This window comes from Anoplophora glabripennis, unplaced genomic scaffold (assembly GCF_000390285.2).
Source record: "Anoplophora glabripennis isolate ALB-LARVAE unplaced genomic scaffold, Agla_2.0 scaffold304, whole genome shotgun sequence".
Taxonomy (NCBI): domain Eukaryota; kingdom Metazoa; phylum Arthropoda; class Insecta; order Coleoptera; family Cerambycidae; genus Anoplophora; species Anoplophora glabripennis.
The window spans coordinates 139,470-164,576 of record NW_019416405.1 but is presented as its reverse complement, the minus strand read 5'-3'; the positions used below and the strand labels follow the sequence as shown (position 1 = coordinate 164,576).

Here is a 25,107-nt window from a genome sequence, read left to right as displayed (position 1 = left end):
CACAATGCATTTTGAGATTTTATTTTTTAAAACATAAAAAGGAGCGCAACATAAAAACGTCAGATTCCAGTTCCAAATGAATAATTCAGACGTGTGTGAGCGTCGACTGTGTGTGTGCGTACGTTAGGAGTGGTGTTTTCGTTACACCGATTCTCTTTTTACTACGTTAGTTAATCCATGAACCCATTTGCCCACACAACGTGGAACATACCCACAAGTTACGGAGAATTAAGCAGCTAATCGTTTCTCGAGAAAAGCATTCTAGTAAGCAGCAGCATATTTTTGCCTTTCCCTTAACATCTAGAACAAGCTTTCATACCTAATGCTCTTAGAAGGTTCGTAATTTATACTATAGAGTGTGTTTAGAGAATTGTACTTTTTGTTTTATCTATTTGTAGTCTATGAGTCCAATAGGTATTAAATTATATCTTCAAGAACCAATAACCTCCTATTTCCTAGGTATTTAATTACCTCATAAAGAAAAAAGACGGTGAAGAAAATTAATACAATTACAAGATGGACTAATTTCAAATTCAAAAATACATTTTCTTGAAATTGGCAGCCAAAAAAAAAATTAATAAAATTTTGTTGCTTTCACCCATGAAATTTTTTTATAGAAGAAAGAGCTTATTTTCAATATAGGAAAGTACCTAATTCCCTACTTTAATTCTACATTTTATAAATACTTTTTCCAACATATACAGGGTGTCCCGTTCATGTTTCAAAAAAACTTGTGTGCAAGTTCCTCATGGGAAAATAATTACCTGTATCGGCGACACTGCTTTTGAGAAAGAAACCGTTTGCACATTATTCTTAACGCACAGTTGATGTTTACTCGTGTACTAAATTTTGACATTTTTATTTTTAGACAATTTAAAGATAACACAGCCACACACACAAAAAAAGTTGGGTATACTTTTTATGCGACATATATTTTTCGTAGTAATTTGGCCTCCTGAACACGAATCTGGGGTCAGAATTGGCCCATCACGTCACAATTTTTTCCTAACCTCAAAAAACTTGTGAAAAATAGTGAAAATTGATGAAAATTTACTGGGAAAATTTGGAAAAAAATTTATTTCCACATCAAATAGTACATTTTTATGTAAAAGACTCTGCTGAATTCAAATCCACTGTCAGAATTGAGCTAGAACGTGTGGTTTTTTTTCTAACCTCAAAAAACCGAGCAGGAATCGCTATTTTCAAATTCTGAGCGGATTTTGACCAGATTTTGTATAAAGGGGTTTTTTGGGTCGCTGATTACGAATATGAATTCACATTGTAAAAATTCAAGATGGCTGATCCAATATGGCGGGTGTACTTATTTGAAATCCACTGATTTCAGTAAAATTTGGCATCATGAGGATTGCGATGCAGAGTCTTTTACATAAAAATGTACTATTTGATGTGGAAATAATTTTTTTTCCAAATTTTCCCAGTAAATTTTCATCAATTTTCACTATTTTTCACAAGTTTTTTGAGGTTAGGAAAAAATTATGTCGTGATGGGCCAATTCTGACCCCAGATTCGTTTTCAGGAGGCCAAATTACTACGAAAAATATATGTCGCATAAAAAGTATACCCAACTTTTTTTTTGTGTGTGGCTGTGTGATTAAGGAAAACTATTTGGAAAGTACTTCAACACACTGTATCTCGAAAACAGGGCTCCTAAGAAAAAAACTTTACATTAATTACCCCTATTTTTTTCCATGAGGAACTTGCACACAAGTTTTTTTGAAACAGGACACCCTGTATATCTTTCAAGTAGAAGAAGTGATGGCACTATTTTCCGTGTCCCGTTGGCGATTTAAAAAGAAGTAAGTTATTTCTAGTTCATTGAAAACTTCTGTGAATTTTATAATTAAACAACGAGGTTTACGCGAGCTGTAAAATAGTGGACAAAATTAATTATCTTCTAGTTTAAGCGCAACTATATTCGGCATCTGACGCAAAGTAATTAATATTTTATCTTCCAGAGAAACGTGAAAATGAATCAACTCAACCGTCACATACTAATATAGCGCGGACATTAAATTTTATCGCTTCACCCCCCATATAAATTTTATGACGTCGTCATTTACCCAACACCTCCTTTCACTGTGAAACATCCAAATTAAGTGGCAGCGATACATCTGAAACGGCCACCAGCAAGCGAGAAAAACCGAAAAAAAAACTAGTGCTAATTTATTGCTTGACTTGGACATACTGCTCAACATTTCATCAGTTGCGAGGTGAGACGCTTTGAAAATGGCCAAAGAGGGCTACTAGTGACGTGGCGACGCCAATCTCTGGCGCCAGCCGCCTTCATCGAAGGCGCATCATGGCGCGTGATGCCCTCGCTTTCGAGGCTTAGTCGTCAGGGAAAACCGACGACAAATCCCAAATCATACTCGGGATTCTGGAGTCACGAAAAAGGGCAAAAAGTTTACGTATGGAAATGCAGCGTTTGGAGGGCTTTTACATTTGGGTACACTTGCATGGATATAACTCCCAGACTTGTTGGTTTTGCGGAGGCTGCAGAGTTTCACGGTTCTTTAGAAAGAGGTTTCCTTTCGTATCAGAAAGTAAGAATTTAAAGGTGTATGCCTGCCTACAAACTGTTCTAAACTAATAATAGTTATATATTTTTAGGTGATTTTCAAGACTGTAAATTTACGAAAAATGATCGTAGAGCAATAAATTGAATCTTGATTTTGAAATTTCTAGTTTCAGGATCTGAAACTCAAAAATTGTTATCGTTGATAAGAAATCCAGTGGAAATCAAAATTTCTAAATTGTTGTTCTCTTTCAAAAGATCGACGGACTTCAATAAATTGTTGTTGTAGACGCTGTGATTTTTTGAAAAAAAAAAGTCTAACTGCTCCAAAAGGACGTCGGAACATTTTTTTTTAAATGTGTGTTTTTTAATTGGCTATACAATCACACTTTTTATAATTAAGTTAAGTATTATGCATGGTTTTGGAGATAAACTAAATGTTTATTAAAAAAAGTGGTAAAATGTAAAAATCAAAAGGGCTCCTGGCAATAAATGAAAATTCCATTTAAATACAAAGCTAAATAAGGTTTTAAGCTTTAAAAATCGACTTTCTAAACCCTTCTTTGTTAATAACTTTCGTAGAGACAGAAGATTAAAGTTATGCATTTTTGTCCTTGGGGGGATAAATAAATAAAATTTTGCAAAAACTATTGGGCCCACAACGTCCATCTTTCGCACAGTTTTGAGAACAATAAAACTCACAACTTTTAGGCATATTATAAAATTCCAACAAATAACAACCAGATTATTAATTAAAAAATGCTGTTTTTTCACGTTTTTTATGTTTTTTTGCAATAACTTTTAAACAATTTATCTGATTTTAATCTATTAGGCGGTATTTTGTAAGTCTTTTTAATGCGCATATTTCATCTGCTGAACACTTTTCTCTAAAATCAATAATTTTTCAATTATATTGGAAAAACTGATTTTCGATGCAAATTGTTTAAAAAAACAATGTTTCTAATGAAAAAAGTTGACTCACGAGATGAGACACCTTTTCTACTGCCTTCCCTTGCACATTTCAACAATAAAATAGGGGACGTCAATTCATCGATGTTCAAATATTATAGCGACGATTTTTCTTAATCTCAAAGTGTCCCAAAGAAACCCTTTAGATTTCGAAGCGCTGCGATTTTTCTCTCATTGTGATTCGAATGATAGAAATTGTCACTTTTGCTAAAAATCAATTAAAGGATAAATTTTGCTTCTTTTATTATTTTTTAAATCGAATTTTTTTTACAAAAATTCATATTCTTTTTGCATCAAAAAATGTTAAATATAAAAAAAATTAAAAACATTTTATTGACGATTATGAAACGTTGTGAATATTATAAAGATATGTTCTATACATAACGTGCGTTAATCGCTTTCGAATTTCCGTTGGATTATTTTTTTTAAATAAACAGTTCTTTACGAAAATTTCAATACGTTCATAATTAATTTATTTAAACAAACAACCTGCCATGTTGTTCAAAATTTAAACAGAAGAACTCAAGAACTCTAAATAATAATAACGCGTGGGAAATATTTTAAATGAAGAAAATTGATATACCTAAAAAAAATCGATCTGTAAACAGGCAGTGGCAGATCTTTACTCGTATCAAACCAAAGTGGCATCGGAGAAAAGGAACAAGTCCTATCACTTTAACACATTTGTATTAATTAATTATCGTACCGTTAAGTTGTTCATAACTTTTCGTTATATCCGCCTCTAATAAACATTTCAAGAAGCGAATGCGTTTAGGGAAGTCATGTCAATGGATTAATGACTAAAATAATAAGCACAAGAGTTGAATTGATAAAATTTCGATTGACAAAAATACATAAACATATTTTACGATTTATGACACTACTTCAGTTTATTAACTAACGAAAATTAGATTTGTATATTATGTCTTAATTGAAGAATCAAAAGGATGGCAGTATTTACCAGGTTCGGTCGCTGACGCAGCAACTTGGCATTGAAATGTTTGAAAAACTTGTTCCTGTATTTATTTACAGGTCTGGATGTGGTAGAAATGTATACGCCCAGTATAAGAATACCTGCGCAGACAAACGGCGTATAACACAGCTGCACTGGGCAACTGGACAATAAATCTCAGTTGTTGACAAGTGGTTAACAAATTGCCTAGCAGTGCAGTGCAGCAATGCGGAATTTGGTGTGATTCAGGTAATTTTAATTTATTATAGGCACTTTCTATTAATCATTCATATTACAATTGCGAAAGGGAGAAATAAGAGGGATATTTTGTTTACTAATATTATTACAACATGGCATTTTGGAGACCTTTTGCAACGGGAGAAAACGAAATTTACCATCAATATAATATAATTGTTTAAGGACATAAATAATTAAAATATGTTGTTGGCCAAATGAACATATAATAAAAATTTTCTACATATTACATACAAATTATTATATTTTTTTACCTTCAGCAGAAAACTTTTTTAGGGTCGTCTATGAAACTCATTATATTTTATTGCTAGGCGTTTTTATACATGTTCAACTGACTTCGGAAAGACTATACTTTCTATATCTACTTTAATTAAATTAGCAAGAGATCACAGATTGATTTGGTTGGTATCTGACATAACGCAGATACTAATTTACTTCTCAATATCCATTTTAATCCATATTTAAGCACACAAAAAGAATCATGATGCTACATATTTGACAGACAAACTATACTTACTATACTAAAAATAATTGTAAAGCCCTCGAGACTTAAAAAAAGCTCCTCCCTGCTCCATACACATAATCTTTAGAGAGGCATAAAAATCGACTATAAAAACTGTTTTAATGGAAATGGCTGTAAATACTTCATAAGCCCACCTCTATAAAATCACTCTGTTTTCGTTGTAAGACAGAAAGCTTTTACTTTTTATACGCGAATATAACACATAAATCTTATCCGAAAAGGTTACTAGGAAACCCTCCAACAGGAATTTAATAAACTAACAGAAATTTTACATTATTTCAATATTAAGTAAACTTAATATTTATTCGAATTAGTTTATAATAAAAATTCAAAGTCTTTGTTTTCCTCCCTTATAAGTCATTGAAAGGGTTTCCCAATTTTTTTCACACGGATACTCCTCCGGCAGATTAAACTCAGATCAGCTCCTCGCCGTTTCAATTCTTCAGTTACGTGCAACTCCGGCTTCTATTTGAACAAGTGAAATTAATTTTAGTTGTGCAAATAGTGTGGAGCCCGGCTAACAAATTGTCATTTTCGCAAGTCAAACACTGGCTCTGTTAATTGAGCTGGGGACTGAGGGAATATTAAATATCTTCGAGCGGCAGACGGGGGCGGCGCTGTACATATGGAAATGTTCGCTTTTGGATTTATTTATGTCACTGTAAGTAGGGGATAATTTAATATACCTGCGGCACGTCCCAAATGTAATGTTTCACTTGAAAATGTAAATTCGTGTTTGCGTACACACCGGGAGATTTGGAATTTATTTTTCTCAAAAGGACGACTTTCTGTCGCATGTTCGAAATTCACCCATGTTCCGAATAAAATTCGTTAATCTATCAAAAAGCGCAGTTCCTGCCGAAACCCCGAAATCATACACTAATAACCGCAGACGGCCTATTTCGCAGATTGAAAAATATTATTCCAAAGCACTATTTATCCAAATCTGGCGCGGACCTCATTACGGAAGCTCTGCGGAGCCAACGTCGAGCGTGTTCGAACGTCAACCTAGGGACCACGCAGTTCAATAACCAATGTCGGATGCTCGCCAGTACTAGTAGTACTCTCCAAATTAATAACAGACAAACTTTTAATTCATTTATTGCAAATTAATACAAAAATTTGAACAAGTCGCGCAAATAACTAAAATTCAAAACTTTTTAAGTAAATACACCTATTTTGTCACAGAACGCCAACAAATATTTTCTGGCTGAGTAATTATAAGTTTTTTACTCGTATTCCATTAAGGATAAGTATGTCCCACAAGATGATATGGGTAAGCATAATCATGATAGCCATCAAATTCCTGAGCCGAGTTATAATTAAACAGATCCTTGACTGACTTGTATTATGACCCGGCATATCCTATTAAACACATTTGAGTTAGTATCGGTCGGATTCTCCAATGATTACCCCAACCCCTAACAATCCTTAATGAGCATTGAGTCGGTATTGGAACACGCTTGGAATAACTTACCGCAACAAGACACGGTCTATCTCACTTATCTCGCTTGACAGATACTTCGAAAACTAGAGATTACATCAATCATAGTGATTGAGTACACCCATTTTTTTTTTAATAAAAAACTATCATAAGCCTCAACTGTCGAATGTATTTTATTCTCATAAAGCTTCTCCACACAGAAAGAAATACAGAAACTATTCAAATTATTTGGCAAAGAATCAAATTTGTCGAAGAACCCCAGAGATTTTAAATGTTTATATGCTTTTGTTTGAGTAAAATGTAGTTTAAAGTCACCGGGAGCTTGTAAAGTGAATACTCAATGATTAAGTCAACTATGTTCATAGATAAGAGGAGAACGTGGATATATCAAAATACCCCAAGCTGAAAGCATTTTTGAAACGTAAGAATGACGGCTATACACCTAAAATGTCAAACGTTTTTACAAGGGAACAAATCAACGATTTTCTCGTTCAGGCACCCGATAACACATATTTGCTAATGAAGGTAGCGACGGTCTTAGGCATTGCAGGAGCATGCCGTTTTGATAAGTTGTGCAAACTTACTTTGGACGTCAATTTAAAAAATTTCGATGACATTATTGTAGTTACAATTCCAGATTCTAAAAATGGTATGTCACGTACGTTTACAATTACTTCTCGTCTGAGTTCTGTTTCTCATCTATAAATTCTCAAGAAATGTATCAAGATTGGATTGAAAATTAAAATTGGAATTTCACGCTTTTTTATGCGCTATCAAGCAGGTAGATGTTACAACCAACCAGTCTACAAGATCACCCTTTCTATGATTCCTAATAAGATTGCACAGTTTTTGAAACTAGAACATCCTGAAATATATACAGGCCATTCATTCCGAAGAACATAGACAACGTCACAGGAGTTGACGTATTAGCAATCAAGAGACGGATCCGCAGAATTCCATATAGCACCACATATCTTAAATAGTTTTACACTTGCATTAACGTAAATGAGGTCGAACGTTAACAAGGCTAGTTCTGCAGCATAATAAAGTATGCACATTCATCGATGCGTAAAGTTAAAACTAACCACTCTACGACACAAAGGCAGCTTACCTTTTCTCTCAGCATGTCTCTCGTCCTCGTGGCTTGCGTCCGGCTCCTGTGCAACTCCAGCTGCAGTTCCAGACATCTCTCCTGCCAGTTGATAGCACTTGGATCACTGTGGCTGCCGCCGCTGTGGCCGGATTCCAGCACATCGAAGGCAACTAGCGGAGGCGGCACTACCGAACTCGCGTCTCTCGCGCGTCGCGGAAGAAGCCTTGGCGACGAAGGCGTAGAATGCGACGATCTGAAAACATAAAAAAAGACTGTACTTAGTTCTACAACCATAATATAACAATTTTTTTCTACTACTAAGAGGAATTGCGTTTTGGTAGAAGTAATACGTTTAATTTATTGCAGAATATCATTGGCAATCTTTCGCAATCAATGCAGTCATCCAGAAATGGCCCGCAATCCGTAGTAATGCCGCAATTACCGAAATAGCTTAAAAGCAGGCTGTGGTAGAGGTTGTCTTTAACAAACGTTTATTTAATACTTTTTGTGAAAAAGAATGGTATCTGAATAATTATTAACATACAGGCTACATATGAGAGGGGTTGAAATTTAATGTATAATTTGTTACTTAATTAATATAAAGAAATATAATGTTTTCTTATATTTATTTTTTTTCTACATTTAAAAATAAGAAAGTCAAGGGGGTGTTCAATTTTTTCAATTGACATTAATCTTGCAACAAATACTACTTATGCAACAAAATTATAATAACCTGTAGCAAAAAAGGTGAAAACGGTAAAGAAAATATGTTATAGGGCGAATAAAACTTTGACCTAACATAACTGCCAGGCAATAAAATAAAAATTTACGATCCTATTCCAAAAAAACGGTTATCCATAATTCCCAAATAATGTTGCATAATGTCAATATCTTACGCTTGGCATTCCAACGACTGCGAACCGTACAACCCTAGTCTTGTAACAATAACAATATTTTATAGTCACTGAAGAGGGCTTCAGTCACTATTCTTTGCGTTTCTCCCCCACTGACAATAAAATATGGTTCCTGTACTCAGCATAAGCCAAAAGATATATAAAGGTTGCTTAAGTTGATGCTCAGATGTAATTTTTTTACCATACTGGATGACCCAAAGTAACTGAAAAGCTTCAGAAGCCAATCTCTTATTAATTCATTAAAAGACAAGAAATTCATATTATGACTAAGAAATTATGCAGTGGCATAAAAAAGAGAAATGAATGTTATATACAACTAGCAAGTTTCAACCAAATTAGTACGTCTTGAAAAAGTTTTTTTGATTTTAGTTTTCATCACACAAAAATATACAGGGTGTCGCAGTTAAATATGATACAAGCCTGTAATTTTATTTTTTGGACGATTTCAAACATTTTTATTTGGGAATGTAGGGTAAAAAAACTCTATATAACTGTGATACTGCTGATTTTATTAATGCAATTCAAGGCCAATTAGGACGCGTTTTCTTGACATCAAAACAGCTGATTGGTATTAGCGATTTTTTTCCAAAAAACAGATTACGCATTTTCATTCATAATTAGTTTACAATACTATTATCGTTATAAATATGCTGTAAACTGTAAATTTATAAAAAAATTTCGTGTTTTTGAGCCTGATTTTGTCAATCATTTTTGGAAATCCACATGTTTTATCAAGCTAATATTCAAGAACTTACTAAGCAAAGTATTACATACATAAGCAAAGTAGTATGAAATAATTATTCCTTTAAAATAAAATGCAAAAAAAAAACTTAATATTCATTGATTTCATATGGTTTCCTGATAATTTGGAATAAGCAAAATATAATAGATTTGCTTAACTCAGAAGATTTGCATTAATATTTACCTACCATCTATTGAAGTGATAAATAAATATAAACATATACTAAGCAAATGTTTGGAAATAAAATATTTTCTGTATGACAACAATGTGATGTTTCTTACAAAACAAGACATGATGATTTTTATTTTGATTAGGTTCTATGTTTTACAATGACATCATTAAACAAACTTGTAAAGTAGACACATTATGAAAATTTATGTATACTTTGTTTGATTTTAAATAAAACATTGTTCGTGTTTTCAAAAGAGAAATGCACTCTGAGAGGATGCTATTTAATTTTGAACCACCTTTCAGCTAGAGAAAAAAATGTAGGTAATATGAACAATAAAATAAAAATTTAAGAATAAATACGTATATATTTGAGAGTATATATTGATTTCAAAACTTTATTCGGTGTCTAAAAAGGTTTCTTATATTTATAACACAACAAACACTGAGGGGAAATGTAAAGCAGGTCGTGAATTTCATACAAGCCGTAGGCGAAGGCACGAACACTGTTACTTTTCATAATAAAATTCAAAGTAAAATTCAAATTGTGAGAGCAATCTGTTTAGCGGTAGCAAAGGTTTATAAAACATGGAGCCAAGTACCTTGTCTCGTACCTTGTTAATCAAATATTTTTCATATTTAAGGGAGATTGTCTTCTCTTTGATTCTTAACAAATATGCTACCTGCTAAGGGTACTCTAGTATATAATTTTGTGATATTTCTTTGTCCCTACACTTGAAAGTTTAATCTTTATTTGAATGTTAAAGAATGTCCTCAAATTAAATTGGGTAAGCTAATTTCCTAATTTCATTTCATAGGATATATACCTACTCCTCAAATATTTAGAACAAATTCCCTCCGCTTCCAAGTCCTCACTTTAAAACAAACATTAGTCATTGTTTTCCTTCTAGTTTATAATATTTGTTAAATTAACAATGGCTTAAATAAATATTTTTTCCTGCACATTATAAATCGGTATACAAACTATCGTCTAAAAAATGTTACAATAACGTCTGTGAGCAATTAAATAGCATCAGATAAATGGTAAAATAAATCCACTATTAAAAAATAAAATTATGGGCAAATGTTACAAGGTTATTTGGCTTATTTAGGTATATTTTGTCAATGAAATTGTTTTTATCTAACTTTGCAACTTTGCTAATATTCACGTAACATCATATACAACCCAATAAAACTGAATGTTTTATACAAGAGCGATTTTATCTATAGGTATTTACAAGGGTATTTACTAACAGTCATAAATAATTGGAAATAGCCAATAAACTTAATGATACGTGTATTAGTTTATAATGATTTCAGCTAATGACTAGAGTAAATATTTGCCATTACCAAAGAAATGCTTTAAATAAATATTATATAATTGATTTATTGCTACAATAAACAATTTGGGTTTTCTTTCGATTTAATATATTTCTGTCAAGGTTGATCAGGAGAAATCGAACTTGCTTTCATATATACATTTTATTAGACACAATTATTTTTCTTGTATTTGCTTCTTTTTTGCTAAATATCAACAAACTATAATAAAATAAAATTAATTAAAAGCTAATAAAACTTGATATAACTTATATCAACCAAGAGAGTGTAACAATTTATACAAAAAAATAAAAACATTTGTTGCAAAAAACAAATTTCCCGTGAACGTATTGGAATGTTCCACTACTCAGTAAATTATATACTATTATATTACCGTAACATAATAAATATAATTTATGGTTGACCAAACTCATTTAAAATAAACAAATATGCCAGTAACAAACATATTATACATGCTTTAGTAAGTTATAGTTACTGAACTGTTTTATGTTATGCAATGCGGTAAGGCCTTGTTAATCAATATTTTTCTTGGCTTACCAAACTCAAGGTTGCTTTAAAACGGAATGCTAGTGCATATTTCTATCAAACCTGTTTTACAATTACCAATTTCTGACCTAATAATCCGAACAAAGCTAGTCGAGGTTATATTTATAAGAATATACAAGGAGAACCGATCAAGTATAAAAAATTCGGGGAAAGAGAGAACATCGAAAATATGTTAAAAGGAAGAGAAACTTATTATAAATTTTTCCTTTCAGTGTGGTAGAAATATCCAATCAAATAAAATGTGTAACTGAAAATGCCACAAATAATAATAATTACAAACCATAACTGTTGTGGTAAGGTTCTTAGTTTCGATAATAAGAATATTACTAATTTAACCAATTGCCACAATTTCTTTGCCAACGATTTTTGGAGTGAACTAAATGTAAAACTGTGGATTAATAGAATGTGTTGCAAAATATTGCAGTTTTGTGCGAAGTTATTGAGACAATGTATATAAAAATTGAAACACATGTGCCCTGTTTATATTTACACTGCAGTTAATCGACGAGCAGAACGAATAGTTTCAATATAACGGTACTTAATGACGTATGAAAAGGCATCAAGCTAGATAAAAAAACAAACACAAACCTCGTGAGTTCACCCAATCTAGACAGCGGGTCGTACACTTGGCTCAGCCTCCTCTTATTATTGTCCTCGGCCATCCTCCTTTTAGGTGACTTCCATCTCCGTGAAAACAACCCTTCTAACTACAAAAATTTAGAATTTAAACGACGGCAACAACAAACCCTTAAAACTCGGAATAAAACTTAAGCATATCTCAAATGGATGGAAGTAAAATATCACAACCGCGATCACTTATATAATTTTAGTGCAAGTTCTAGTTCACAGGCGCGATGTCGTTAAAAACCCGCTTATTATCCACTTTAGGTTACCTCGACGTATCTTTAGGATCTTTCGCTCCGCTCATGGCTTTCTATCCGAGACCATACTGACTTGTAGACATGACATCTTTAGTACATAGAAGTGCATGGGCAACGACCCCGTTGAGCAGCACTTAAGGTCGCGGGTATTCTCTTTCTCTCTACTAACAAACATTCGAACCTCTGTTATTTTCATTCATGTAGGTTCGATTGATAAAGTTATCGCGCGCTGTTACAAAATACACTCTGTTCGAATTAGTTTAATAAAGTTATAAAATCGATTGATATAACGCTAAACAACAATGACATAGTATAACAATAATTAACAACAACACTTTGTATTATGTATGTATATAAGGTTAGCTATTTTTAATATTCTTATTGTACGGGTTTTGACAAGACGTATGGACGATGGATCGGGTTCAGAAACCTGAAACAAACAAAAATTATGTCAGTACAGAAGGAAAAGGTAACAGACAAATTATGTTGCATGCAGGACAAAACAACAGCATATCACAGAAATCATCTTCATGGCATGTTATAATTATTAGCTCAAAAACATTTCATTTAAATGGTCTACAGGGTGATTCACAAACGGTGACCGAAAATAAAACACTTTACTTAAATGACATAACATTAGTCATCATTTTAATGATTTTATTGGAGTAAATGCTCAAAAAACCTCCATTCCCAAGAACACAGGCGCGACATCTTTTTAGTAACGAAAATGTAATTTGTTCAAAATTTATTGTTCCTTAAATCTGACGAAAAGTATTATTTATTCTTTCTTCTCAGGTATATTTTTTTAAGGTTTACTCGAAAATCAGTTTTTTTCGAAAAATATAAGAGAGCAGTAATTTGTAAATTTTGAAAATTGAAAGACGAATCCGAAATATCATGATTGTTACCGTCAAGCAGTGGCGTACCATTTTATTTAGGAAAATATGTCACTGATTCGGTGCAACTCCGCAACTGAAGCATCTAAATTTTTAGAAAAGGCCCTAGATTTTGGAATGTTTACATAAATATATGTGTCCAATTTCAAAATATTTCACTTACTACCTTTTAGATTATTTGAAAAAATTACAAATATATTTTTTTTTTTAAATTTAACAACCTGTACCTTTTTAATGAAGCGTCCTAGATAAAAATTTTATAGGAAATACCCCTTAAAATTCACCAAAGAATACGAGGTTTTGATAACCGTTTGTGAATCACCCTATATATTAGTAATTTACATAATAGGTAAATACATTTTCCCGAATAGAAATTAATCTCAAGGCTATTGAAAAACTGTAAATATTATTCATTCCATACATATTTTTTCCACTACAGGGCGTTTACGAAACTGATGATTTATTTTTAATACAAGTTCTGAGAAAAAAAATTCGATTGATAAAAATTTATTTATTAAAAATTGCACAGAAATTTGCAGGATTTTTTTTATGCCATCGAATATTAGGCATTTTTCTTTCACCCTTACTAGGTTGCATTCAGTGGAGAATAGTGTATATACATTCATACACCGTCAAAAACAATGGTAAAGTAGCCAAAGAAATAATTATTGCACTTTAAGAAACAAACGATTTGAAACAGTGTGTTTTGATGGCTGATTTCTTTTGACAGTACATCTACTGCTTGCTTTAAAATTTGTAGCTTCTTAACTATCAGCTTTGTGCATCTAATTCTAAAGTATGTATTTGAATTTTGAATTTGTTTATAAGCCGTCAGGACCCAGGCGGTAAAAGTTGTCTAGAATCATGTGGGCCAGGGAAAGAAAATATTTTTAGCTTTACAGGGTGTTCCATTTCGCGTGGACGCTACATAACAATTTTAAATGGAACACCCTGTATTTCCTTGTTGTGTTCCGAGTTTGTTTGTTTCGTCTTGCGTTTTGTTTTAGTTGTTCTTAGTGGTTTACTTTTGTTTGTCAAACCACTTTTTACACATGCCAGTAAATACTGACACTGTCTGTCCCAGACCTCATAAAATGTGAGAGAAAATGGGTTTTCCAAGGCCTTCTTGACCTTTTCGCACTTTAGAAAAGGACCTGATTTTTCTGGAAACTGTTAAAAATAAGTATGGACAACCTTATATCAGTCGAAAGGGCATTCAATTTTGCATTCACCCATGACAATTAATATGGGCAATTCCATTTGAAAAAAAAGTTTTTCAACTCGTAAGATTATTAAATGCAGGTCTCAGTATTTCGAGTCTGAATAACGTACGAGTAATTTATGCCAAAACTATCTATGAAAACTACAGGTTTCTAACTCTTACGGTTAGACGCTATCTAGCCTCATTTAGAAAGTTGAAATCGTGATTTTTTTCAAAAACAAGTGATTATCTCGAAAACGGTAAGTTTTAAACACCATGTACATTTAATAAACTCTACCTAATATTAACCAAGGAATTCAAAAACGCAATAATATACAGGGTGTTCCATTTAAAATAGCAAAGTTATGTAGCGCTCATGCGAAATGGAACCTCTGTAATGCTAAAAATATTTTCTTTACATGGCCCACATAATTCCAGAAAAATTTTATTAAAACCATTTTTTTTATAAATTTTACAGTTACAGAGTTATAGAAGAATCCCTCTTAGGTGGAACACCTATAGAATATTTTTTATCATTTGAATCTTCTTCTGATACACGTTCTGAGATCTGTTTATATCAACTGAGCCACAGACGACCAAAGCTCATCTCAAATTGTGGGCAATGTCACCAATCAGACAGAGTTTCTTCTAGTCTCATATCTCATTTTGGAATTATGTGTTTCTGACAGCACAGCTTTAGTATACTGTTTACTGTATTTTATAAGGTTTTCAGGCATATGTTCTTTGGTTTTTTTAACTTAATATAATATTTTATACGTATTTTAACAAATATATTTTTGAAAGTGCTCAGCTTTTTATAGTATAACGGTTTACTGAATAATCTCTGCATTAATAAATATATTGCAACCTATAGATCAATGTAAGATGTTTACAATATAACATTTAATATTTAAAACATAATAACATGTCCTTAACAAACATTTAGTATTTTTACACTTCACTGAAGTATCGTGAGGTTATTATGCAAACATTTGCTTTGCAGTTATATAAAACAAGAATTACTTCAGTTCACTAATCTATTCTCAAAAATATTATTCATACAATTTGTGGCTTTTGTCATGCAATCAAACCTCGAAATTACCACACCAATCAATAAATTAGGCAGGCTTATACCGTTTCATTACGCAAAACACCAAACTTATAAACAGTCATTGTACATAGTTGTACATTTATTCATTCTTTCCGTCAAACCATAGAAAAAACCGTAAGTAATGTGGTTCTTAATTCTAAATAGACTCTATGATCTTTAAAAAACAAATGAGAAACACATTTTTTACAATTTAGTTGACTTTACAGATTAGTGACTTCAAGTCAAGTAGTGCTTAAAAAATCAAGTAGTTCTTTAAGATAATTTGACATTTCTATAAATTATTAAGAAATTGTATTTATAGGAACTGAATTCTGAATTGCAATCCTAACATTTTTATAAAAAAAATTATAAAAAAGTAAAGCTTTGGAAATCTATTTAAGAACAGAAAAAATGTTTTATTATTTGTCGATGTTTAACAATCATTAAAAATCACCACGATCCATTGACAAATCCTTCGAAAGCTCGCCTTCCACTTCTTCATATTAAACTCGGTCTCTTGGAAAAGATTGTCACAAAGGACACCCGTTTCGAACACTATGACAGAAAATTCCGAACGTAGTGATGCTAAATTAAAAGAAGGAATTTTCGACGAACCACAAATTCGTATAATGATTAGGAGTGAAGTAGCAACAGCGAATATTATTGAAGAGCAAGCATGGTTAGCTTTAAAAATGATGCTGAATTTCTTGGAGCATCAGTGACGATCGCGAAGTTATAACAAATAAAATGGTTGACCATTTCAAAAAATTAGGAGGTTTGATGAGTTTGAAACAGCACTTCGTGTACTCGCATGTAAACCACATCTTTGAAAACCTTCGAGACTGCAGCGAAGGGCAACTAGAACAGATAGACCAAACCCATCTTATCAGAAAGATATGCGAATCAAGAAGAGAGTCCTCAGTATGAGTGACAAAGATAGGAGACCTTAATAACAGGAATTTAGGTCCATCGCCCATTAAATCAGTTAATGTCACTCATTTATTTGCTAGGTATGGTGCATGAGTTTTACTATTTCCTTGCTATAAATTCGTGGTTTGATTCAGCGAAGTTGATCTTTAGGTTTTATCAGTGGTTTTCTGTCCGATCGAAAGTGAAAGGTTGCAAATATGAAGGAGTCCTTGGATACCCAAGTTTTGCACTGAATATGAGAAGAATATGATGAGTCGACTCATTTGCGTCCAATAAGAAACCTGCTGTTTTCACATTTTAGGGCAGTTTTTGACAATTTAAAGAAGCTGGAGGGTGATGGAGTATTTCCCATTCGACAGACTTGGTTTTTGGTGATCCAAGTACTAAGATGGCATAAGTTTCGTCCGTGTCCCTCTTTTCTGTGTCAATTATTAACGTCAATAGTAATCATACCATACATTCTAAATTTCAACCTGATTGCAAAGTATTTTTTGGGTAATAACATTCTCAATACTATTACAGTACTAAACATGATGTAATACTTTTTTAATATTATTACAAATTCAATTTTAGAACTGATAGCAATCTTAACTGACAATTGCCATGTGTTTCTGCTATATACAAAGTAAATAGGTCTTTATTTCACCTTAATTATATTGTTAATTTCAATGATATGCAAAACGGCTATTACATTTATACAGGCAATTATTTCATTTTTCAAATGGGACCCCTGGGTTAACAATGACGCAAATGTAATACACAGGTCGTATTCAGGAATCATTAATATTATTCAAATTGCCCGCCAAGCAACAAATTCCCGTTAGAATTCGTGTCCCTCCCGCATTACCGTTATCGTAATTCAGCGACAAAAAAATATATATGCCCTTTGATTATGTGGATATAGGAACGCGTGAAATTGTCAAATTCGGGTAACGAAATATATGTATATGTTATGTGTGTGGTTTTGAGGAATTATTACCGTGGAACACGAACATAATGCCCGACTATATGCCACTATCGTAAATAAAACACGAGATTAATAGTAGAACATAAATTAGCAGATATATATTCTAATGCGGATAATTAAGATTTATTTAATATGTCGTTCATATCTGTAGGTGTACACGGGTTGTTAAATGCCCCAGGATTTATTGTTTGTGATATAATGGGTACATCTAACATTGTAGACGTGAGTTTAAAGACAGACTGTTATTCCCCACAAATCAATGACCATCTCCCAGTGAGTGTTTAGGCACAGAAAAATATAATAATTAAAATTGTAATTACAAATTAATTTACACTTATGGCAACGAATATGTTTCTTATAACAATACTTTCGAGCTTCTGAGAGTTGATAAAATATGCCTTAAATATTTATAAAAACTAAGATTTGGAATAGACATCAAACAATTAACAGTTAGGTATTTATTGTAGCATTTTGTCCACGCAAGAATGTTTAATATCCTTAAGTGGCAATTAAAACACGAATTCAATACAACGTTTTACTCATAATCACATCATAATCATATTTTTGGAGTCAGAATCACTGGAATTTAATTAAAAAATATTGGCAGGACTTGATATTTCTTACTAGTACTCATTGAAACGTGGTAGGTTTTGTTGTAGTAATTGTGTTCTTGTGGCTGTTTTTGAAGAAACTCAAGAAGCAATTTTCCATTTATTGCCATCGAAATTCAGGGAACATTACAAATGGAGGGAAAAACGGAGAGTAATGACAATAAATGAAGAAGTTATGCTATCGTATACATATTCATCTATGTAATCGAAGTATTAGATGTTGAAGACTACTATAAAGATCTACAAAAATATAGATATTTGAAAATATAATAAGCTTACTGCTTATTTGAAGAGTGAATCGAGAAGATACAAAGCCAAAGCTGAAGTATTGGAAAGAGCACATATTGAAGAATGTTTGACTGATGGGGCTTTGGATAAAGAATATTTAATGACTAAGGCAATATCTATTTACCTTTTACATGTTGTTAGGTGTATAGTAAACTTTGAATTATTTTAGGTTGCACTAATAATGGGGGTCTCCGGTGCCTGACGATTCTGCGAATTGACAAATTTGAAAATTAGTGACGTACAGGACATTGGCAGTTACCTACTTGTTTCAATACCTATCACCAAGACGGGCATTCCAAAAAAATTTACAATTATAGAAGAAAGATTTTGCGTGAATGTTGTTGAAATATGTAGAAAATATGTTTCTCTGCGCCCAATTCGCATAACACAAGACATATTCTTTTTAAGATACATCAATAAAAAATGTATTTCTCAGCCTGTTGGAAGCAACACATTGGCGAAGGTACCCTCAACAGTTGCTTCAATCCCCAATATCGCAAATCCAGAAGCATATACTGGCCATTGTATGAGACGCACATCAACAACTTTATTGGCCAATAAAGATGCTGTTCTTACAACCAACAAACGGCATGGTGGAAGAAAGAGTCCTTTTGTAGCAGAAAGTTATGTTGAAGAGTCTATATCTAACTTGATATTGCAAGGAAAATCCAAGGAAAATATAACTATTCCTTACAAGAAGAGACATCCGTAACTTATGCAAATTCTTCACAAACTTCGGCAGATAGTAGGTATGCGTTCCGAAAATGATGGCAACAATGCTACAAGGGTTGTTATTAATGGAAAGGAAGTAAAATGTGATAAAACTAAAAACGAAATGTCTATTACTATAAATGTAAATGTTAATGTTAATAAGTAAATAAATTAAATTTTGTTTATTATTTTTTCATTATTCTACTAGTGAAATAAAGTTACTTTATTCCACTAGTGGATAAAGTATCACTTTAGACGTTTCATATGTGTGGATAAAAGTCCGATTATAAGGTGATTGTGGGATAAGAATATTGATATGTCCTAATAACAGCATATATACACGCTTGTACCACTGTAAAATTAACCAAAGGATGAGTGAAGTTAATCCTTTACAACTTTAAAGAGGGTCCTAAATATAGAAACGGTGGTTGTGGAGAACACTTCGAACACTTCCATGCGATTACAAGGTGGCGACATCAGACAAGTGTTAACGTTTTTTTTAATCTCTGCATGGGGCTCACACGCCATCTGTTTGCTTATGCTGTGTGCGAAGCACATGTCCCTATCGTTGCTATTCAAGTGCATCTCTGCTTGCATGGATAATAATCGCAGCCGCTGTCTCGTACGAGACTCTTCCGGTACTGGCGAAGCAGACTTACTCTATTGCAAATAAATTGTCATCCGATTTCTAGGTACTGTTAAAGTATCGCTTTCTTCTATCTAAAACTAAGCTTTCGCATTTTTGTCATATCCAAAAAATTTGCCAAGTCAACTAATCCCACCTTATATAAAAATTATACCTTCGTTACTTTTAACAAACTGTCTTTTCATTTTATAAAATTATGAGTTCATGAAAATTTGTGTTAAAAGAAGTTGCTTGAGTTGAGAAGCTTTTGAAAACATGCATTAATTCGGTCAGTCAAAAAAAATCCATAAAAAATACGCAGAATAACTTCCGTAGATCCAAAAATAGGTCATTTTATCAATTTAGGACAATAAAGAGGCCATTGGTCATGTGGGCCATTTCCACCAACTTTTGATTAGGAAAAGAATAGGTAAGATTTGCTTAAACTAGGGAAATAATAAGGTCCTGAATTGAAATTCGTAAGTAGAAAATGAACGACGCTTGCAACAGCGCAAATTTTAGATATATCTTCTTGTGGTTGCCCTGTTTCTTAAAAATTGCTGCCGCAATACAAAATATTTAATGTTGTTCAATACTAAAACTAAACAACAATTGTTGAAAATATCAGTAAATATAACTGATAAAAATTTTGATTATTACTTTCAAAATATTTTGTTATATTTGATAATTATAGTTGCATCGTGCTTACTGACATATATATTTGACATCATGTATATCTTACCAATAAGAACTTTTCATTTATTTTAAGGAGACCAAATCACTTACGCTATATTTATAATATTGTGGTAAAATGGAAAATATTTAACATATTCCCATTGGAATATAATCATTTTTCTGGCATTCTACAAACACGAAAATATCCGTTTTATTTATTCTCACAGAGCTTAATTAGAATGGATCGATTTTTATACAGTTCGGAGATATCTCCGTAAAAAAACCAAGAGGTCTGTCAGTCGCATAAAAAATGTCTACGACTATGTTCAAAATGAACTTGAATTGAATTTTTAGGTAAATTACGTAATCAGTTAAAAAATTATTGTGAAGTATAAAGATTGAATGGTGGAAAAGACGTAGATACATTTTAAACTTTACAGCTTCTTAGCTCTTATTAATATTACAAAATAAATCTCTTAGGAAAAGGAGAAGTACTGTTGGAGATACCGTTAACATATTAACGTGCACATTTTTATAATCAATCACAAATCCAACGCTTATTATTAAACATCGTGAGAAAAATATCATTTAAATTATATGTACCTACCTACGCCTTGTTAAAGTTAACTGTTTATACTTATTAAATATTTCTGATGCTAACTAAGAGTATCTAGTTCAGAAATATCAAATGTTATTCAAATAGAACAAATTTTATCAGGTTTTTATATTTTATATCACAAACGCTTTCCTTAACTATTATTAAATTGAATAAAATTAGATTGTACAGGAGTGTCACATCTAAAGAATTATACGCAAATGTATACTATAGAAAAATTAAACTAACACAGATAATGACAAATAGTAATATCGAAATCAATATCACCTCTAGCATTCGTGTAAAGAAGAACATCATCAGAACATCAAAGTTACTTAAAATTTGGCATATGGAGTAAGTGGCATTGTAGGCCTTTTCACAATGTAATTTTCAATCACGTAAGGGCTTTGTCTCACTTTTATTTGGCATTTTTCTATATGATGTAAACAAATATTACTCGTTTCCACTCTATTCCACGGAAATATGGAATAGCATATATTTAGCGTCTTCTCCCTTGGGTCTCGTCTCGGATGGAATTGAACTGATCAATTTCAAACTCAATATAACTTTCCATATAGCATTTTCAAATTTTAAATTTATAATACGATTCCGCAATCATAACACGTTGACTGCTAGTTAAAATTCGAAGTACTTTATGCGAGCATATCCCACCGCACTCTTTGGATGGTATGTAAATATTTTAAGCCAGAAAGTTATTACAATTTCACATGAATATGGAATCTATATGCTGTTCGATTTCCTATCAGCACCGACTTCAAATCTAGTGTAAAAATGTATGGTATTGAAAAAGAATAAGAAATTATTCAGTCATCAAAAATAATAATAACTTAAACACGTATTTTGGGATATATTTATAGAGTCATTCTTGTAAGTTGAACAACGTTAAAATTGGAAATATACCAGAAATAATTAAAATAAATTAAGAACTTTTGACACTACCATTTTCCCACTGCCTTTTTCTGTTTCAAAGTTTCAAGTGCCCTCATCTCACGCTAGATTGGATTGATTGGTTTTAACAGCGAGCAAATCTTGATAATCCAGGTATTTTATTTACAAAAGATAGTTGATTTTAAAAGAAGTAAATAAATTACAAAATCCCAAAGAAGATCCGCTTTGCCGGATGAAAATTAAGTTGGAGGTAACAAAAAGTAACAAAAAGAAACATTTGGAAAAGGTGTTATCATTCATGAAGAAATGTTATTTACGAAACTTCTAAATAGTTAAAAAAGTCGAGAAACAGCACCTGCTTGAACACTTTTTTTATTCGGTCTATAGCAGATACTTAAAAAAAAGGCAGCAATTTTTTTTAAGTCTAGGAACGGAAAAAATTTGGTTTTTAGCATGGCACATTTATTATTATCCTAGTTGACAATGTAATAAAACTAAGGAAGGAAACTAAGAAACCATGGAAAAACGCGGAACGCAGAATGATGGATAAGGTAACTTTTGGACTACTGCAATAGAGTTTATTTCTTAAAAACTTTTGTTTGCTATGGGTTAAAAATTTGAAAATTCTTTAACGATACGTATCTTCCAAGATAACGAGTATAGGATACTAAGCTTTAAATTAAAATATCTGCCAGTTACACTGTTTATCGACGTCGACGAATTCGTTGTGGTTATGAAAAAATTACATATTTTATACTTAATCACAGGCGAAATCGTTACCGTAGCAGATTAGTGGTTTAAATTAATTAAAAATGAATCAGCGTTAAATCGCTTTACATCACAATTTCACCAAAATCCGTCCAAAGATCTGTAAATATCCACACAGAATTTAAAAACCAGTTTTAATCCTCTACATAATATGGTTATTTGAATTCGATGATTCGATCTCGCGACTGAAGTGATTAAAATTGAAATTACTCTGCCGATTGTCTATAAACGTTTTTTGAATTATTATTTCTGTTTTAAAGCAAAATACATAAAAACATTTAGGAATCAAAGGTAACAAAGGGAAGGACTGAAATAACCAATTATTATTGTACATTATTGTTCACCGTGATGTGTAACTTGTCAGAGAGAAANCGCTATATCGCCGCTATCAATTTGAATATTTTCGTTTTAAAAAGCGTTTAAAATGGTGTTTTCTCAAGAACAAAAAGTGTTTATCATAGAGTCCTACTTTAGAAATGGACGCAAGATTGATGGTTTAAATTAATTAAAAATGAATCAGCGTTAAATCGCTTTACATCACAATTCCAACAAAATCCGTCCAAAGATCTGTAAATATCCATACAGAATTTAAAAACCAGTTTTAATCCTATATAATATGGTTATTTGAATTCGATGATTCGATCTCGCGACTGAAGTGATTAAAATTGAAATTACTCTGCCGATTGTCTATAAACGTTTTTTGAATTATTATTTCTGTTTTAAAGCAAAATACATAAAAACATTTAGGAATCAAAGGTAACAAAGGGAAGGACTGAAATAACCAATTATTATTGTACATTATTGTTCACCGTGATGTGTAACTTGTCAGAGAGAAAATGAGTAGTTATATTTTGCGAAATTGTGAAACTTCAAAAACAAAATTTGGTAGGAGTCTAAAGTATTAGAATTTACCATTAATCACGATCAGAGAACAAATACTAGAAAATTTAGTTTATATTGACAAGAAAAAGGCAAATTTCATTTAAATTGCACTCAATTGTGACTCGATATCCTGATATTATAATTATATCTAATAATTTATAGACGGTGAAATATTTAAACACTTAGTAGATGCTAACCTGACAGAAAATTTTGAGAAAGATAAATTTTTTAGAAATTCGTTAAAACGGTCTCTAAAATCCATTATTTTCTTTCCATCCATATTTGATTGGATATAATTTTTAAATAACGTTGATATCTACTATCAACGTTATTTAAAAATTATATCCAATCAAATATGGATGGAAAGAAAATAATGGATTTTAGAGACCGTACTTAGTACTAAAGACCCTATTCCTAATGATATTATATTAGGAAGTTATTAACTATATTTTGTACTGACCTGTCAAAATAGTAAATATATATGTTTAAAAGAAGGCTTAAAATGTTGTCTAGTTTGCAGTTGTTATAGTTGTAATAATAGCCTTCTTCAATGTTCAAATGAAAATACAGACGAANACAATTTATAATTATTATAAAAAATATTTTGTATTTAAAAATAAATAATAATTTCAGATTAAGATTCTGGGGAAGATTATTCCCAAAATTGACCATAACGCTCACCTGGCCGATGCTTATACACTTACAGCGCAATTTCACAAATGAAATTTCAGGTTGCGCATTTCTCTGGCGACTATAAAAAGGGTCGGTCGAATCGACCTGTAACGGCGAGATCGCTCAAATATGCCCAAACTAAATAAGTTAAAAAATCCCGCCGAAACCCTAGCAAGCAAGCGAACGGACGGAAGTAAGATAACGTGGAGGCGATATAAACAAGTGACTTGGACAGGGGTTACTGTGACCCTCCGAGAGAGATAAGCGATAGGTATAATCGGGGGCATTATTTACCCGGAGTGCTTTTTATTTCCGACTCCGGGAGGCCAGGTAGGAGGCTCAGGACGTATGACGTACTGAGAGAAAAATAACTATACCTAGAATTGAGGTAAAACAATCTTACAAAAATTTTTTAGCATTAAGTAACGAGCGTTCAAATAAAAACGTGGTCAAGTTGGTTCTGAAAATTTGGACGTAGGGCGTAGCGTATAGCAAATGAACTTAACGTCATCCGTCAAAGCGCTATATCGCCGCTATCAATTTGAATATTTTCGTTTTAAAAAGCGTTTAAAATGGTGTTTTCTCCAAGAACAAAAGTGTTTATCATAGAGTCCTACTTTAGAAATGGACGCAAGATTGATGGAATATGGAAGTATTCTATTGAGGAATGTTTCATAGAATTTCAAAATCAATTTCCCGGCGTTGTTGAGTACAAAATTTTTCAAAGTGCAGTTCAGCGTTGTGTTAATGTTTTTCGTGAAACGGGCAGTGTAACAAGAAAAGAAGGAAGCGGCCGACCTAAAAAGCGGACTGAAGAATTAAAAGAAAATGTCCAACAAATAATGGAAAATGCGCCAAGAACTTCTGTACGTGTTTTATCACAAATGGTGGGAGTATCAGTCGGTACCTGCCACACAGTGTTAAAA

At 32.2% G+C, this 25,107-nt stretch overlaps 1 protein-coding gene across 3 annotated transcripts in view; it reads right to left on the bottom strand.

Annotated features, from left to right (window-relative positions):
• The window catches only part of LOC108911280 (uncharacterized protein CG43867), a 375,733-nt gene that overhangs the window by 301,615 nt on the left and 49,011 nt on the right, over window positions 1-25,107 (bottom strand). For all 3 annotated transcript variants that reach the window (XM_018716179.1, XM_018716181.1, XM_018716180.1), the window contains exons 2-3: window positions 12,069-12,791; window positions 7,791-8,025 (exon numbers count right to left, since the gene is read on the bottom strand). In XM_018716179.1, coding sequence (XP_018571695.1) covers window positions 7,791-8,025; window positions 12,069-12,142 — 309 coding nt within the window. In that variant the 5' untranslated portion in view covers window positions 12,143-12,791. The remainder of the gene's footprint in view (window positions 1-7,790; window positions 8,026-12,068; window positions 12,792-25,107) is intronic.